This window comes from Felis catus, chromosome B4 (genome assembly GCF_018350175.1).
Source record: "Felis catus isolate Fca126 chromosome B4, F.catus_Fca126_mat1.0, whole genome shotgun sequence".
NCBI classification, from domain to species: domain Eukaryota; kingdom Metazoa; phylum Chordata; class Mammalia; order Carnivora; family Felidae; genus Felis; species Felis catus.
Window position 1 is genome coordinate 96,340,433 of NC_058374.1, and position 17,055 is coordinate 96,357,487.

Sequence of the window (17,055 nt, forward strand, 5' to 3'; positions counted from 1 at the left end):
AGTACATGAACCTTCCGTCCTTCTCAAGGGGCTACGTCCTCTTTTATTTATTATTTATTTATTTTTAGTCCATGGAATCTGAAATGTAAATAGGTAAATGCAATGTCAGAGGGTAAGGTAAACAAGGGAGATTCAAAACGGTCAGAATTTGCTTCAAGTTGGAAAATTCCCTGACCTGCCAAGAAAACTCATTTGACTTCAGATGATGTCAGAGAACCACTTCAGTCCATCTCGCAGCCTTAGTTTTCTCCTCTGTGAGTTGGGGATAATAATATCTCTTCTGCCTTCCTCCTGGGAGTATTTTGAGGATTCAATGAAATCAATGGAACATTGCCGTACAGTGTACTTTATTCTTATCTCTCTCAAAACAATAATCAAAGAGTCTACACCAAAAGCCTGGGGTTTACTCAGACTCCTGGCCCACTTGGAGGGCCTTGGTTGCTTTCTCTGGTTTTTCTTTCAATGTGGGAGGCAGTGTGTGGTGTGCTTAAGAGTGCAGAAGCCTGGGGTGAATTCCGGCTTTAAACACTTGCCCGCTGAGTGGCTCCTACAAACGATTTGTCTTTTATGCCTCAGTTTCCATATCTGGGATACGGGGGTAACTCTACTACTGCTTTTTAGGATTGTTAAAAGGATTAAGTGAGCTAATATATTAGCAGTACTTAGAACACCGTATAGGAAATGCTACATAAGTGCTTGCTAATATTATTCTAATTTTTCTCACTTCAACTGGTCTCTCCTTTTTGTCTACCCGCATGTTCCAAATCTTTGTATTACCTTTTGGTTAATACCCTTCTCCATTCCCCTTGGCCAAGACTCTCTTTAGGCCCTGAAATTGTCTGATTTTTTTACACTGTATTGGTTATTTATTGCCGTATAACAAATGACCCCCAAATTGAGCAGCTTAAAACAACAATTTACTATCTCACAAAGTTTTTGAGGGCCAGGAATTAGAGGGGGCTTAGCTGGGTGATTGTGGATCAGGGCCTGTCATGAAGCTAGAGTCAAAGTATTGACCAGGGAAAGCTTAGGGCTGGAAGATCTATTTCCAATATGGTCATGCACATGGCTGTTGGCTGGATGCCAAAGTTTCTTACAACATGGGTCCCTCCACTAGGCTGCCAAGTGTCCTCAAGATAGGGCAGCTGGCTTCCCCCAAATCAAGTGGCCCGAAGGTAGAATCTACCATGCCTTTTATGACGTAGCCTCAGAAGGGACATACCATCACTCCTGATGTAGTCTCTTGTTTTCATTGCCCAACCCTGCCACCCTATGGGAGGGGACACATGGGATAGAGGCCAGGAGTCAGGCTTCACTGGAGGCGAAGGAGGTTGGCTGCCATATACCGAGGTTGTGTTCAATTTTATTTCTTCAAGACCCTCTTGAACAGCTCCGCCACACTGGGTCTAGTGTACTGTCTGTAGAAGTCCTCCTCATGAGAGCACGGGAGTGGCAGCACATGTGGAAGAATGGATAGACTTTGGAGCTAGAGGGAGCTGGGTTTGAACTCCTGCTCCACTAAATACACTCGGGGGCCATGAGCGCTGACCTAGTCTCTCTGCGTCTCGGTGCTCTTACCTTAAAACGGGCACGATATTTACCCACCTTGTTGGTTGGGGGGATTACCAGTGATTACAGGGTCCAGGTGCTGGCTGGTGTAAGCTGGGGTTGCATCTATAGATGTGATTATTATTATCATGTGTTAAGTAGCTGGTGTTCCTCGATTCTGTGTAATCATTCGTTAAGCTCATTTAAAATGAATAAAAGACCTTAAGGAGTGAATAAATCAGGGAATTTCAGGCTCCATGGTGGGCTGGGTTAAAGGAGCTTTCCAAAAATATATGCGTGTATGTGTGTGTGAGTGTGTGTGTGTGAGTGTGTGTGTGTGTGTGTGTTCACTTTTCAGTTTCATGTAACTCCTGCATGCAGCTCGCTTCTTCAGTTGAAACATTGCCCTCTCCAAGGCCTTCCCAGGCCAGTGAGTGCGGGTTGCATCTGGACTGTGTTGGCTCAATCCCTGAATGGCTGACGGTGGTAGGAGTGTTCACTGTAGATACCACTCAGTTAGCATATTCGGGTAGTTTTTGCTTCTTTCAGTAAAATTCCTGCCATGTGCTGGACACTGTGCTCAACACTTTGCTTATTTTTGCTCATTTAACCTCACAAAAAAACCTTTGGGATAGGTGCCATTATTGTGCTCATTTTGAAGATGAGAAGACTGAGGTTCAGAGACCTTAGGAAATCTGCTAAAGGTGACACAGCTGATCATGTTACCTGCATAAGCACCAGCCGTGGATGCTTTAACTTCCCTGAAATTGAGCAATCAGTTGAAGAGTAGGAAGAAAAAAGCAAATATTGTAGGCCTGGGTTTATTTCCCGGACGACCAGAATAGATTCTGAATAAGGTTGCTTACAGGACTCTCAAGTGTACTTCTCTCTCTTTTTTTTAAATTTTTTTAAATGTTTTATTTTATTAAAAAAAAATTTTTTTTAACGTTTATTTATTTTTGAGACAGAGAGAGACAGAGCATGAACGGGGGAGGGTCAGAGAGAGGGAGACACAGAATCTGAAACAGGCTCCAGGCTCTGAGCTGTCAGCACAGAGCCCGATGCGGGGCTCGAACTCACAAACCACGAGATCATGACCTGAGCCAAAGTTGGCCGCTTAACCGACTGAGCCACCCAGGCGCCCCAAAATGTTTTATTTTATATTTGAGAGACAGAGACAGCATGAGCAGGGGAGGGGCATAGAGAGGGAGACACAGAATCTGAAGCAGGCTCCAGGCTCTGAGCTGTCAGCACAGAGCCCGATGCGGGGCTCGAACTCACAAACTGAGATCATGACCTGAGCCAAGGTCGGAAGCTCCACCGACTGAGCCACCCAGGCCCCCCTCAAGTGTACTTCTCTTAAAGACACGCTCCATCGTTGCTCAAGAAGCCACGTCTGTAGCACTGCCACGTGACATAGGTGATATCATACACAGGTTGAAAATAGCAGTCACAGAACTAAGACTTGGCATTTTAAAAAGTCATTCTCTTTACAGAATTCTCAGCATATTTGAAATGCACAGTTCTTGTATGTGTTCGGTTCACTTAAGGCTTTATGGAGCCAGGACTTAAACCAGCCAGTCTGACTTCAAGGCTAAGCCATGTCACAGGGTGCCTGGAACATGTACCTGGCCCTGGCGAGGTAGAGCCATGTCCCAAACTGTGTAGCAATTTCGCCTGGACTGCCGCGTCCTGTGTTCTTCCTGTCCTGCCTGAGGCCTGCCCCTTGTGGGATAGATGATGGAGGGAAATAAACACAGCTGCGCTGAAGCTTGAAAAACAACTGCCAGGGATTTGTCCCTCTCTGGCTTTTTCTAGTCGCCAAACTATTTATTTCTTGATTTTTTGATTTAACAGAATTGCACCCTTTGTGATTCGTTTGCTGTGAGCATAAGTACACAGCTAAACAGAGACTCTAAAACAAAACAGCCCCAAATGGGGACTGGCATATTTGAAAAGTGCAATCACCAGCCCAGCAGGCACATTCAATTTGGGTGAGCCTGCGAATATTCTACTCCGCTCCATCAGAGAGAGAATCCTCTCATTCAGCATGGACTGGCGATGATTCTAACCTCCTCTTCTCATCAAAGCAGAGGAAGGCTATTTTGCCACCCTCCTCTTCCCCCACCCACAGCCCCAGATACCACATGTCAACACAACTTTCTGGGACTGAAATGCCAAGCACTCGAAGATGTTGAATAGATACATAGTATGGAATGGATATGACTTCCAAGCCAGCATCTCACTTCTTGGGAGGTCTTCTCTGTTTCCTCTTGTGCTACATGACTCTGCAGGAGTCCCCTAGGTTTGCAAAGAAAAGGAAGGAGGGGGACAGATCAGAGACACAGGCAGGCTCCAGACCTCCAGTAGAACTGTTTGGCGGATAATGGTAGAGCCGATGCCACCCTGCGCTTACCTCCCGCGCCCACGACTGTCCACACGGGGGTTTCCCGACCTCAGGAACCTGTGGCGACTTAGCTTTTGTTTGAGCTGGAGGATTACCGATGCTGTGTCTTTCCTAGGAGGCATTTGCAATTATTGCAACTTGCAGAAGTATAACTGGGGTGGCTCCACTTCACCTTCCTAGAAATTTCAGTTGACCCTAGCATTTCTCATTTCATGGGAGAAAAGGCATGATTTATGGATCCTGCTTGGTTTCAGAATGTAGCTAAAAGGAATACATTACTAACAGGAGTTGTGAGCGCCACACTACCTATTTTTAGATAGGTGAATCTTAATTGGAAACATCACAAATAGAAGGTGGAGGAAGAATGAAAGGGAAAAGTTCTGCTTTCTTAACAGGGAAGAAAACTTAACGGTGGGGGGCGGCAAGTTTTTATCCTTAGTTCTATTTTCCTCATCAGTTTTGCTGGCAGATGGTCACCTTGATGAATTGTGGGCTTTGTTGTGATGTGGGCCCAAGCTTTAATTTTTTTTCCCTTCTCTGCCTTTTTAGGAGACGCACCTTAGAAGGCAAATATGTTTTTCCCCTACTGAGCTAATTGTATCCCATTCCATTATCCTCCATTGATTTGCTTTCCCAGGTTTTGAATGAAACTGAGATATATGTGGCTGTTTGGGTACTTTGTGACTCCTGCATAAACACCAGTTGTTGATGCTTTAATTTCTCTGAAATGGAGCGGTAAATTGAAAAGTAGAACAAAACCAAATATTTGTTGTGCTGGGGTCATTTCCCAGATGACTGGGATGGTTTCTGAGGAAGGTCACATTAGGATTTTCAAGAGTGCTTCTTCTGGAGAATCTAAATATCTTTTTCTGCTCAGGAGGCCACGCCTCTTTTTCTTTTTCTTTTTCTTTTTCTTTTTCTTTTTCTTTTTCTTTTTCTTTTTTTCTATCTATGTAACAACTTCCATCTGACATAGATGATATTATACACAGGTTGAAAACAAGAGCAGAAGAATTAAATGATTGGGTTTTTAAAAAGTTATTCTCTCTACAGAAGTCTCGGCGTATTTGAAATGCATAGTTCTTGGAAGTATTTAAAAGATGTCAGGCTTTATGGAAGAATCATTTTCATGCCAAATGTTTCTCTCTACCTGAAGTTCAGCTCAATGGCTGAAAGGAAGGGAGCCTGAGAATTGAAAGAAAGACAAAAGGGGAAATTGATTTGGAAAAGTTTTCTCCTTTTCAATTTTTGGGCTTGGCGGGTTTTTTAGATGTGCATGAATGCCTCAGTAGGATGTTGTCTGATTATAACATGGCTCCCACAGCTGGGGAAAACATTAGCACAGTATGGCCTGGTGTCACTGACAAGGACAGGAGTTGCACCAAATTCTAACTTCTTTCACAGGGAATGAGATACGAGTATTTTACTTTAAAATGATTTCCAGGAACATGAAGGATTAAAATTATTTTCCACGAGTCCTGTCTGAGAGGTGTATGGATTTATACAGAAGAGTGTTGTTTTGTCTTCAGACCTATTCCCAACCCTGCAGGGAAGTGATGAGATTTTATTCATTCCTTTTTGCCTGGAGAAAGGGATCCAACTGTACTGAGTACCTGTTAGGTGCTAGGCATTGGCCCAGGTGCTTTCCAGATGACATCATGTGATCTTCTCAGCATTGTATGGTTGTCTTATTTCCCTCAGTTTCAAATGAGGAAACAGAAGCCAACCTCCATGCTTCCTACACATTAGGTACTTAGTACCTTGCACTGAGGTGTGTTGGTGAAGTGTGGGGTCCCTAGGCCTAGCCTTCCATAATCTGAATCCCTGATGTGCCACTTACTGGCTGTTTGATCTTGGACAGATGACTATGTCTGTAAGCCTCAGTTTCCTCAACCATAAAATAGGGATACTAACAGCCATTTAATTACTTGAGAAGGTGAGCATTATATGACATTATCCATGTGATATGCTATTATGTTCCTGTTATTGTTACAGTTACATGAATGGATGGATGCTATTATCAGTTTCCTTAGGGCCATGAACTGTAGGGTAACCATATTCACTCATCCACCACTAAAAGACATCAGGGCCCAGTAATTAGCAATGTTTGGTCCCTGTTGGTCATGATGCAAGATGTATGGGATTACATTTGGAGTCCTTGGAGACCCTGGGCTGGGTCTCTTCATTCCAGTGTGCCCTGAGATTTTGGCTGCTATTGAATTGCAGCTCTTTTCTGGATTGTATTCTCTGAGTTCCACTTCCTTCTGTATGTTGAACAGGCACGCATCGATGGATGTTAGACCCATTGTTGTTGCTCTTTGTATTGAATATCATGATAGTTTTGGTGGAAGAAAATCACTCCTCTAGAATGTGAAGAGGGCTTTCTGCAAGGCGAGAAAATGGTGGGAAGCCCTATCCTGGGGTGCATAGGACAAATAAAAACAAATAATTTCCAGGAGTTAAATTTTCACTCTCCCTGAGGCTCCCTAGGTGTAATAGTTTATTTTCATTATGCTCTTGTGAAGGCAGCACCAATATTAACAATGTGAACAAAACAAACCTACGTTTTTGTTTGCCACCATCTGAAAGTTCCTTAGGGCCCATAGACTCATTTGCGAGAATTCATGTGCGCAAAACTCATTTGCAAAAGCAAATAAAATATGTGATCACAAATGCTCTTTACCTGACTGGCCTAGGGGACTAGCTGAAAATGAGTTTGTGCCTTTACGTTTACTCTATGGCGTAGCGTAGCCATCTCGGGCTGCCCGTCTCCTTACCAAATGAACTCTCATCAAGCCACTTTATTTATGTCAGACAACTCGAATGGCTTGAAATCCTGATATAACACAGATGGTTGTTATGTCACTGTACTGATTTGTGACTTTCCTTTTAGAAAAATAGCATTCAATCATCATGCTCTGTGTCTTTGAAAATATCTTTGAAAGTTCATTCCTTAAGATGTCCAGCAAAGGAAACATCCCTGTGTTCAGCTAAGTTTGGCTTTTATGTCCCTTTGGGTTTGTAGGTGTTGCTTTGTTTCCTGATGAAAATTTAGGCTACAAGTAGGATAGGTGACAATGCCTGGGAAGCCGGAGTTAAGAAAATTAGAAAAAAGAAACCCTTACATATAAAGTATGTAGTACATAGGGATAATTGGAAGCTACCAGAAAACGTACTAAAATCTCAAGGTCTTTGGACTTACTTTTTTGATAGCAATTACAATATGAGGCAGGGGGGTGCCTGGGTGGCTCAGTTGGTTAAGCGTCCGACTCTTCATTTCAGCTCAGGTTATGATCTCACGGTTCGTGAGATGGAGTCCGCGTGGGGCTCTGCGCTGACAGTGTAGATGGAGTAAGACAAATACATATCTGCCAGACTTTGTGGTACATACCTATAATTTTTCTCCACCCTTAAATTTGTGGTTTGCTTTAGTCTGATTGATTGATTTACTTATTCAACAAATAATATTTGTTGAACACCTGTATATTCCAGGCTCTTCTCTGGGTGACAGGGATACAAAAATGAACGAAGCAAACAAAAATCCCTGCCTTCAAGGAGTGTATATTGTAATGGGGGAGTAGACTTAGTCGAGTATTATATTTGGATACGTTACTTCCCCCACCCCACCCCCCTGGTATTGCTGACAGTATTTCATCATAAAGTTATTGAGTGTCCTTTATGGTCTGAATTCTGAAGTGTAATTTTATCAAATGCAGGAGCCGTAGACGTTTTTCCCTTGGCTTTTGGAAATCAGAAAAAATGGCATTTGCTTTTTGGTTAAATTTTAATGGAATCCATCCACTTCTTAGGATTTTGTTTGTTCTGGTTTGTGGCAACATTTTTTTCCAGTCCCGGAAGCATAAGCCATCTTCCTGTTGAACAATTGTGGATCTTTACAACCCTAGTCTGGGGACACCTGGTTGCAGGTGCTACTGTTTGATGAAGGTGGTACCAACTGGCACAGAACTGGATGACATTATGGTCACCAGTTACACCAGAATCAGAAGCGACTGACTCACACCTCAGTTGTATGAAGTGTAACATTCTTGGTAACAATTGATAGTAAATTTTGTGAATGACGAATGTTTCTTTTAAAAAAATTCCATTGGATCAAGATAAAGATTAGTCTTATAAGTTAGAATAATGTCAGTCTTACTCTTCTATGTTCTTCTATGTTTTCTTGGATGGGAAGGAAAGAGGATGGATTACAGAAGCTCCCTGAAAGTTATGCAGAATTCAGGGTATGCGGCACATTGCTCGTTGAGGAGGGCAGCATGTGGGTGCATCATAAGTCAAGAAGGAGCAGAGACAGAGACTTCCTGCCTTTATGTTTCCATACTCTTCCTCCAAAGGCCTGGTTCAAACCCTTAGCGGAGCTGCTAATTGCTAATGAATTGCAAAGTTGATGGATTTTTACATTTCATCTCTTCTCAATTCCCTTCTGCAAACCCCCAGGTGGAAGTGTCAATCAAGAGAACTGCCTAAGGTGAGGAAGGGAGAAAAGGTGAGGCAGAGAGGAGAGGGATAGTCTATTCCAGGCACATAAACAGCTGTTGAATAAGTGAGGCATCTCCTGGCCCGAGGAGCATGTAATGAAAGCAAATAGAAAATGAGTTCATTCCTAACTGTTTCTATCAGATTCCCCCATCCCTTTAACCAATTCTCTGTTTACCTTCTGCTCTGCTTGGTTCTTGCCACCGAGGAGATCCAACTGTTTTCAAAGAGCACAATCTGCCTTGTGTTTCAGCCAATGTTGCCATCTTGATGTAAATACTATCAGTTGCAGCCTGTTACATCTTCCTCCCCTGAAGAAGGGAATTGCTTCCGGACTCTGGAATTCCTCTAAAGATAACATAACATAAGCAAAGAGAGTGCATCTCACATTTGGAATCCCACCAGCAAGGACTCCAGGAGGCAGCCAGGATGTACCGCTGGAATCAAGTATTTTCCAATCACCTACATTAAAAAAAAATGTATAAGAAAAATGTCTTGTGGTTGGACCTGCTGGAGCAGAAGATCAAAGAAATAGTTACATAAAACAAAAGGCATTGTTGCCTTATTCATCTGGCTATTGAAAGAACTCCCATAATTTCAGCCTCCGGGCGGTATGTGTATGTCCCTGGCTTTCAGTAGCAAAAATGTATTTGCTAAACAACTTTAACAAGCTCGGGACTTGCCTACAATGACTATAAATGTACCTGTCCCCAGTTATGTTTGTCTCTGTACTTTCCACTTTCTTCTCTCTGTGGGGACAAGGCAGGTTTTTCAGAATCGTCCCCACCTTTAGGAAGCATGACATTTAAACTTATAGGCAGAAAGATGCCTCCCACAGCCTTCAATATTTACAAAGGAGGTTCCTAGTCATCTCTGAGTAATATATTGCACCAGGGTTTTCTTTTTTCCCATCATCAAGCCTCAAATCTACGGTGACCACTGTAGTCCTTTCCCTGGTATTGTCTTCACCGAGCACTGGTTCCCTATTGTGTTTATAAAGCCTTAATTTACCATCTTGTCTTCACCGAGCACTGGTTCCCTATTGTGTTTATAAAGCCTTAATTTACCATCTTTCGTAAGGGAACAGAATCGGCAGTGAATAGAAGCTACCGAAAGTTGGATCTATTTTTCTCCAGTAATTTAGGAATCTGTGAATAATCATTTTGGCGGTTATTGAGAATTGTGGAATCCCAACTAATTCCATATACATGGAGGAGACTCCCTAAAGATCTAATTATAGTATTTACATGTCATTAGTTTGTTGAGAAGTCTCATCTTGTTGGGGTTTATACCAACGGTAAAATGGTTTTATTTTCCCCACTCGCTGCTTTCAACTGTGTTGTGTTGAATTCTACTTTCCTGCTGGGAAGCAAGTTCCTTAGCAACATCTAATTTGCTGTCATTTTCAATTATTAGTACAGTCTCATTTGGGTATTTAAAGCCTAGTCCCATTCATTTAAAAAAAGATTAATCTCAAACTTGATTCAAAGTGTATCCTCCTTCCCCCTCTGTTATTTGGAGTGAAGTGTCTGTGTGTAAATGTGCGTGTGCTGGTTCTGAGACACCTTTTCTTCTCTCTTCAAAGACTTCGTTCCTCTACAGTTAGAAGCTAAAAGGAGGGAGGGAGGTGGCTGAGAACTTTTTACAGGATTGTTAGAACCAGGATTACCCGGGTCTAGACAGATCCTTTCTGTTGGGGTGGTCTCTGTTGATATGGTCTCTGCAGAGCGTGATGTATAGTTTCTTGGGGCTGCACCCTTCCCCCCACCTCCATCCTTACAGACGTGCCCTGCATCCCCTTGGCCTTCTCAGTGGCCACACCACCAACCCCTTCTCCAGGTTGTGTGCACCAGAGCTTGGAAATGAACCCCTCACAAAGCAGGAGTGTTGGGAGCCACTTCTGCCTCCTGAGGACTGAGCAGAATTAGAGGGGCTGAGGCCTCTGCATTTTCCTCCCAGGCACATTGCATTTGATTCCACCAAAATCTCTAGATTTTGCTGGGCATCTGGCTCCACGTTCCTGTGAACTTCCAATTTCAGAGGACACATGTCAAAGGGCCCCTCTTCTTTCCCATAGAGCACTCTACTCCTAGCTTCCAGATACCCTCCTGTCCTCTGCTTCTCCACTGGTGGCCACACCAGGGGGGGGGGTCCCATGGTCCTGCTGCTCTGCCAGGGTCCAGCTGGGAAATGAGATGCCAGGCCCCACTTCTTGTGGGCGGTCCCTCTAAATGTTTGACATGTATGCGCACAGCCTACCCTCCTCACTTGGGTAAGGGGAAAGAACCTGCCTTTTCCTCAAAGGCTGGCCTTCCCCACAATCCTGCACATCTCTTATATCCTGTTAGACTGGTGGGCGAGGTTTGGGGGTGAAGCGGGAAGGATGGTATAAGATAACTTTTTTTTTAAGATTTTATTTTGAAGTAATCTCTACACTCAACGTGGGGCTCGAACTCACAGCCCCGAGATCAAGAGTTGCGTGTTCTATCCAGCCAGCCAGGCAGCCAGGCAGCCAGGCACCCCTGAGAGAACTTTTTTAGCAGTAGGACCATTTCTGCTGCCTTTTAATAAGCCCTGCAAGGGGCTGGCCAGCTCCAGCTGCTAGGGGCTTTCTCTAGAATGTGAAGTACTTAAGTGACTTTAGTTTTGGGCCAGAGCAGAGATTAAGGATGCTGAAATATGATACCTGTTACATATACATTAGAATGTGTACCCATAGATAGATATGAAATGATTATGGGTATATAACATAGGCCCTAAAAAGATCAGAACACCCTCCTGTCATCCTTTTCATATATAATTCACACACAAAAATACATTAATCCATGACAAGGGCAAAGAAGCGCAAGGCATTCTGTTTTCCCCATGACTACAGTTTTAATTTTTCCAAATGTCAAATTTCAAAGTTTTAAAACCATATATGCTTTCCTAGTGCTCTAAGCAGTATCTCCAGTCATACTGAAAGGGTTAAATAAGTGAATAAATACGGACATACTTTACGTGACCTATAAAAAAATGAAGGACCGTTATTACATATGATTGTATAGTAGCTTTTCTATATATAAATATACATACCTATAAGTCTTCTTTCAGTTTGGTACATGAAAACAAATTGGTGTCTGGAATAAATTTTTTATTTCATTGGTGTATACCAATTAATTAAGACTACAGACAATCTTGAGCCAGACTGACTGGGTTTTAAGCCTGGCTCCATGATTTTAGGACAAATAGCCTAATCTCTCTGAGCCTCAATTTCCTCATCTGTAAATGGGGATAATAATAGTGTCTACCACACAGAGTTGTTGTGAGACTCAAGTGGACTAATTAATAAAAAAATCACTTAACCTTAAAAAAGTGTCTGGCCCATAGTGAGCCCTCAAGGATGGGGTTTAATTATATACTCTTATTAACTACGGAGAAAAATAGGAAATTTCTTGTTTTTGCTTGGATATTGGTATTTTGAATATTAATGATAGAAATTAAATGGATCAAATTAGGATTTGCTTTGTGATGCTGTTGGCTTTTAAACATTTACCTAGAGGGGCATCTGGGTGGCTCAGCCAGTGAAGCATCCGACTTCAGCTCAGGTCATGATCTCATGGTCTGTGAGTTCAAGCCCCATGCTAGACTCTGTGCTGACAGCTCAGAGCCTAGACCCTGCTTCATATTCTGTGTCTCCCTCTCTCTCTGCCCCTCCCCCACTCACACTCTGTCTCTATCAAAAATGAATAAATGTCAGAAAATTTTTAAAACATTTACCTAGTTACCTGGGGGGTAGGGACTACAGTGGAATGAGCTGTCTCAATACGATCAGGGTCAGCCTTACCTGCCATTGGGGTAGCAGCCATACAGGCAGCCAAGAACTCAGGGAGTAGGCTTATTAGCCACCCAGGCAGGACAGACAGGGGACACAAATGAAAATGTACAAGACACTCCATATACCCAAGACTGACCCTGGAGATTCGTTACTCAGTAACAGATCTGTAAAACTCTTTGTTCCCATTCTCCCTCCACCTGCTTTCCTTCTGCTGTTTGCTGTGGGCTACGTTCAGCTCCCCTTTGAAAGGTTTGCAGATTAGTATTGAAGGGAAAAGTTTGACCTAACGATTCTTTTCAAATGGCTTCTCAATATTTCATTTATTGTTTCAGCCTCATCGCTCTCCTAACTTCTGATTGTGCACAGCTCTTATTAGTTTTATTGGCTTACCTGACTCAAATAGATTTCGTTGAATTTTCTGGAACCAGAGGCAGACTGTTTGTATATTTATTTCATCACATCCTTTCTATTTTTACCTTTCCATTTCAAGCTTTCATTCTAAACTTATCATAGATGCTAAGTCTTAGCAGTCTTGATCTTCTCCGCAAATATTTGCCAGGTTGTAATTTTTTATTTGTTATCAACAGCCAAATTTAAACAAGGCTAATCTTGTTCTAATTTGGTTTGCATAAGCCCCAGTCTTGGTACTTAGAGAAAGCAAATGCTAATTTCTTGTTCTTTCTTACGTGTGTTTTCCCTCATGTACTGCAGTTAATATTTTTTTAAATAGAAATTATTTGGGACAGTAGGAACCACATTTGGACCTAACATTTAAACAGAAAGCATTTTGGCAGGAATGCACTGAAGTATACAGAATGGTTGCTGGATCTGTTTGTTAGCCTGATCTTGTAATTGTCTCCTTCCCTTTTTTTTGCTTCCTCAGGGGGTACTCCTGGTGGTCCCAGCTTGTTGAAGGCGCCCTGCAGCTGCTGCAACCCTGAGTGGCAATTCGCTGCCTGGTTGGGTTCCTGTGGTGGCTGCCTGCTGCAGGCTGGGTTATGTAGATGGCAGCGGTAGAATTCCTAGTTTGATGTGTATGTATTTGGACTTCCATATGTTGTGTGCATATATGTGCTGACTGCAGGACCAGAACTTCTGACTGAGTGGCCAAGGTGGGCAGTGGGAGGGGGGCGGGGAGGGAGGGGTGCTGCAGGTGGCTGTTGAGTATGTCATGAGAGGTTTTCTCAAACCCTAATTCACGTTTAAAATAGGTATCTTCATCAGAGGCTAAATTTGGATTCTGGTCTATCAAACAATAGCTTTGTAAAGTCACATTTCCATACTCTCTTCCTTCTACTGGTCCCAAGCTGCCTCAGGAGCTCTGTTTCCTGCTCATGGCTACTGGCTACCATTAGAACAGCAATTACCCCTTACCCTTCTGTCTGGGAACTCACAAATCCTCCCTGGGACAAGGCTTAGCCTCCTCCAGGAAGCTCTCGGTGCCCGTTCCAGTCCTGAGTCACCTCTTGATATTCTAATCCAGGCATCAGCACTACTGCTTGTAGGTCAACTCCAGCCAGCTGTCTGGTCTTGTAATGAAAGTTTGATTAGGATTCAACTATGTTCATTTGTTTACATATTGTCTCTGGCTGTCTTTGGGATACAATGGCAGACTTGAACAGTTCTGACAGAGACCGTATGGCACACAAGTTTAAAATATTTATTTCATATGGGGCGCCTGGGTGACTCAGTCAGTTGAGCATCTGACTTAGGCTCAGGTCATGGTCTCATAGATCATGAGTTCAAGCCACACATCAGGCTCTGGGCAGACAGCTCAGAGACAGGAACTTACTTTGATTCGGTGTCTCCCTCTCTTTCTGCCTCTCCCCTGCTCATGCTCTGGCTGTTTGTCTCTTTCCCTTTCTCTCAAAAATAAATAATAACCATTAAAAAAAATATTTACTTTGTGGACTTTTGCAGAAGAAGTTTGCCGACCCCCTCTACTAAAGTGAGAAAGCTTAACGTATGAACCTACTGACATGACGTGTAATGAATGGCCCTCTTGGGAAGTTTGTAAAACTCTCACTTTAGAATTTAGTATAGTTTTTTTTTTTTAAAGATTTTATTTTTAAGGAATCTCCACACCCAGTGTAGGGTTCAAAATCACAACTCCAAGACCAAGAGTCACATGCTCTACTGACTGAGCCAGCCAGACACCCCAAGAATTCAGTATAGTTTAGGAAGCGTGGCATTTTCTAGAGAAAACATCCATTTATTGCCATTGTTAGGTGATTGCAGAAAAGGCTTCCAGAGCACAGCTTTGTACCTAAATCAGTTTCTCCCAACGCAGAACTCTTACTAGTTATTGATCTCAGTGTAAGAACATATATCTTATCCAGTTTCCATAAGGATGTGTGAAGATATAACTTAATCAAATCATTTATATAGGAGTCCAAATACACAGATTTAGAAGGTTAGAATTTACTTAAAAAAAATAATTCTTGGGGCATTTGGGTAGCTCTGTCGGTTAGGCGTCTGACTTCGGCTCAGGTCATGATCTTACAGCTCGTGAGTTCAAGCCCTGCATCGGGCTCTATGCTGATAGCTCAGAGCCTGGAGCCTGCTTCGGATTCTGTGTCTCCCTCTCTCTCTGCCCCTCCCCTGCTCATGCTCTATCTCTGCTCTCTCAAAAATAAATAAATGTTAAAAAAATAAATAAATAAAATTAGAAAAATATAATGGTAGGTATGAAGTGAGAATACATTTAACTCAGTTACAGAGCTAGATTCATTCTTCGGTCTTCTCTCTTGCCCAGTGGCCAGCCCATTCCCAGGGTGGAGTACACGGAGGAAGAAACAAAAACATGGGGCGTTGTGTTCCGAGAGCTCTCCAAACTGTATCCCACTCATGCTTGCCGGGAGTATTTGAAAAACTTCCCTCTGCTGACTAAACACTGTGGCTACCGGGAGGACAATGTGCCTCAACTTGAAGATGTGTCCGTGTTTCTCAAAGGTAAGACTTCACACAGGCTGTCTCTTCTCTTCCCAGCCAACATCCTTGTTTGTCCTCCAAGGACACACATTGCAGCAATGGCCCTTTTTACAAAAAAGGACAAACTCCCTTTGATTTAAAAAGGAGAGCACGGTGGCGCCTGGGTGGCTCAGTCGGTTAAGCGGCCGACTTCGGCTCAGGTCATGATCTCGCGGTCCGTGAGTTCGAGCCCCACGTCAGGCTCTGTGCTGACCACTCAGAGCCTGGAGCCTGTTTCAGATTCTGTGTCTCCCTCTCTCTGACCCTCCCCCGTTCATGCTCTCTCTCTGTCTCAAAAATAAATAAACGTTAAAAAAAATAATAATAATAAAAAAAAGGAGAGCACGGAAGCAGTGATACCTGGGACCACCTGCTGAAAGCAGAGCAGGGACCATGGGCAGGGAGGGGGACTCAGCTGTTCATGCCACTCAGGGGCGCAGTGGGCTCTCTCATGGTTGGCTGTTTATGTGGTAAACCCCAAAGGATGTTTGCAAGTTCAGCTTTGAGATTTCTGATCTAGGAACTACTCTGTGGGGCTACATAGGGATAGATCGGCCTCAAAGGTGACATTTTATTTGCTTTGTTAAAAATTATGTACTGCATGAAGAAATATCATGGGTGATCTTGAACACTAGTGACTTTCCTTTGGGGGAAACCAGTCAATTAATCAAAGCAATTTTTGTATGAATAAATTATGTGCCAGGGACCATAGTCATGGCAGATATGGGAAGGAACAAGATGAGGTACAGTGATACCTCAAGTTCATGTCCTCTGCGTGGTCCCTCTCCTCCCTGGCCCTCCTGGGACAGCAACTGGGAGAGTTTCTGGGCGTGGCCAATGGGGGTGGGGTTTCATGTGGCTGCACTCCGTCCTCTGAGCTTCACTGGGGTTGACTCTCTGGGTTCTCTGTTCTTTCCTCTCCCCCTGTTTCCATCGCAGCAGTGGTAAAAGCAGAAGCCTTGTTGCCCTCCTCGTCTCCTGGGACTCACTTCCTTGCCTGCCTACCCTTTCTGTCGGTGATACTTTATTATTTTTTTAATTTTTTTAATGTTTATTTTTGAGAGAGAGAGAGACAGAGTGAGAGGCAGAGGGGCAGAGAGAGTAGGAGTCACAGAATCCGAAGCAGGCTGCAGGCTCTGAGCTGTCAGCACATATCTGACGCGGGGCTTGAACTCACGGAGTGTGAGATCATAACCTGAGCTGAAGTTGGACGCTTAACCGACTAAGCCAACCAGGCGCCCCTATCAGTGATACTTTATTCTCTAGACTCACTATTCTCTAGGCCCACTTCTAAGGACCCCTCCCCTGACTTCCTACCCACCCTCCCAGCTGTGTAAATGGTCTTGGTTACTCGTTTCCTATCGTTGCTGTAACACGTCACCACAGATATAGTGACTGCATTACCTCACAGTGATGGAGGTGAGAAGTCTAAAATCAAGGTCTTGGCAGGGCTGCATTCTTTCTGGAGGCTTCTATTTCCTTGCCTTTTCAGCTTCTCGAGTCCACCTGCATTCCTTGGCCCCTGGCCTTTTCCTTACACCGTTCCAACTTCTTCGGTCCTCTGTCACATCTCCTTCTCTAACTCTGACCCTCCTCTGTCCTTCTTGTAAGGACCCTTGTTATTATATCAGACCCACCTGAGTCATCCAGGATAATCTCCCCATCTGAAAATTCTTAACCTAATCACCCCTGCAAAGTCCATTTTGCCGCGTATTTGCAGGTTCAGAACATTAGGGCACGTGGACATCTTTGGAGGGCTATTATTTAGTTTACCGCAGTCTCCAGGTATTGCCACGTCTAGCTTTGGCACCATCATGAA

At 43.5% G+C, this 17,055-nt stretch overlaps 1 protein-coding gene across 1 annotated transcript in view; it reads left to right on the top strand.

Annotated features, from left to right (window-relative positions):
* TPH2 (tryptophan hydroxylase 2) overlaps positions 1-17,055 on the top strand; it is a 108,497-nt gene that overhangs the window by 19,218 nt on the left and 72,224 nt on the right. The window contains exon 6 of the mRNA XM_003989052.4: positions 15,022-15,218. Within this exon, the coding sequence (XP_003989101.2) occupies positions 15,022-15,218 (197 nt within the window). The remainder of the gene's footprint in view (positions 1-15,021; positions 15,219-17,055) is intronic.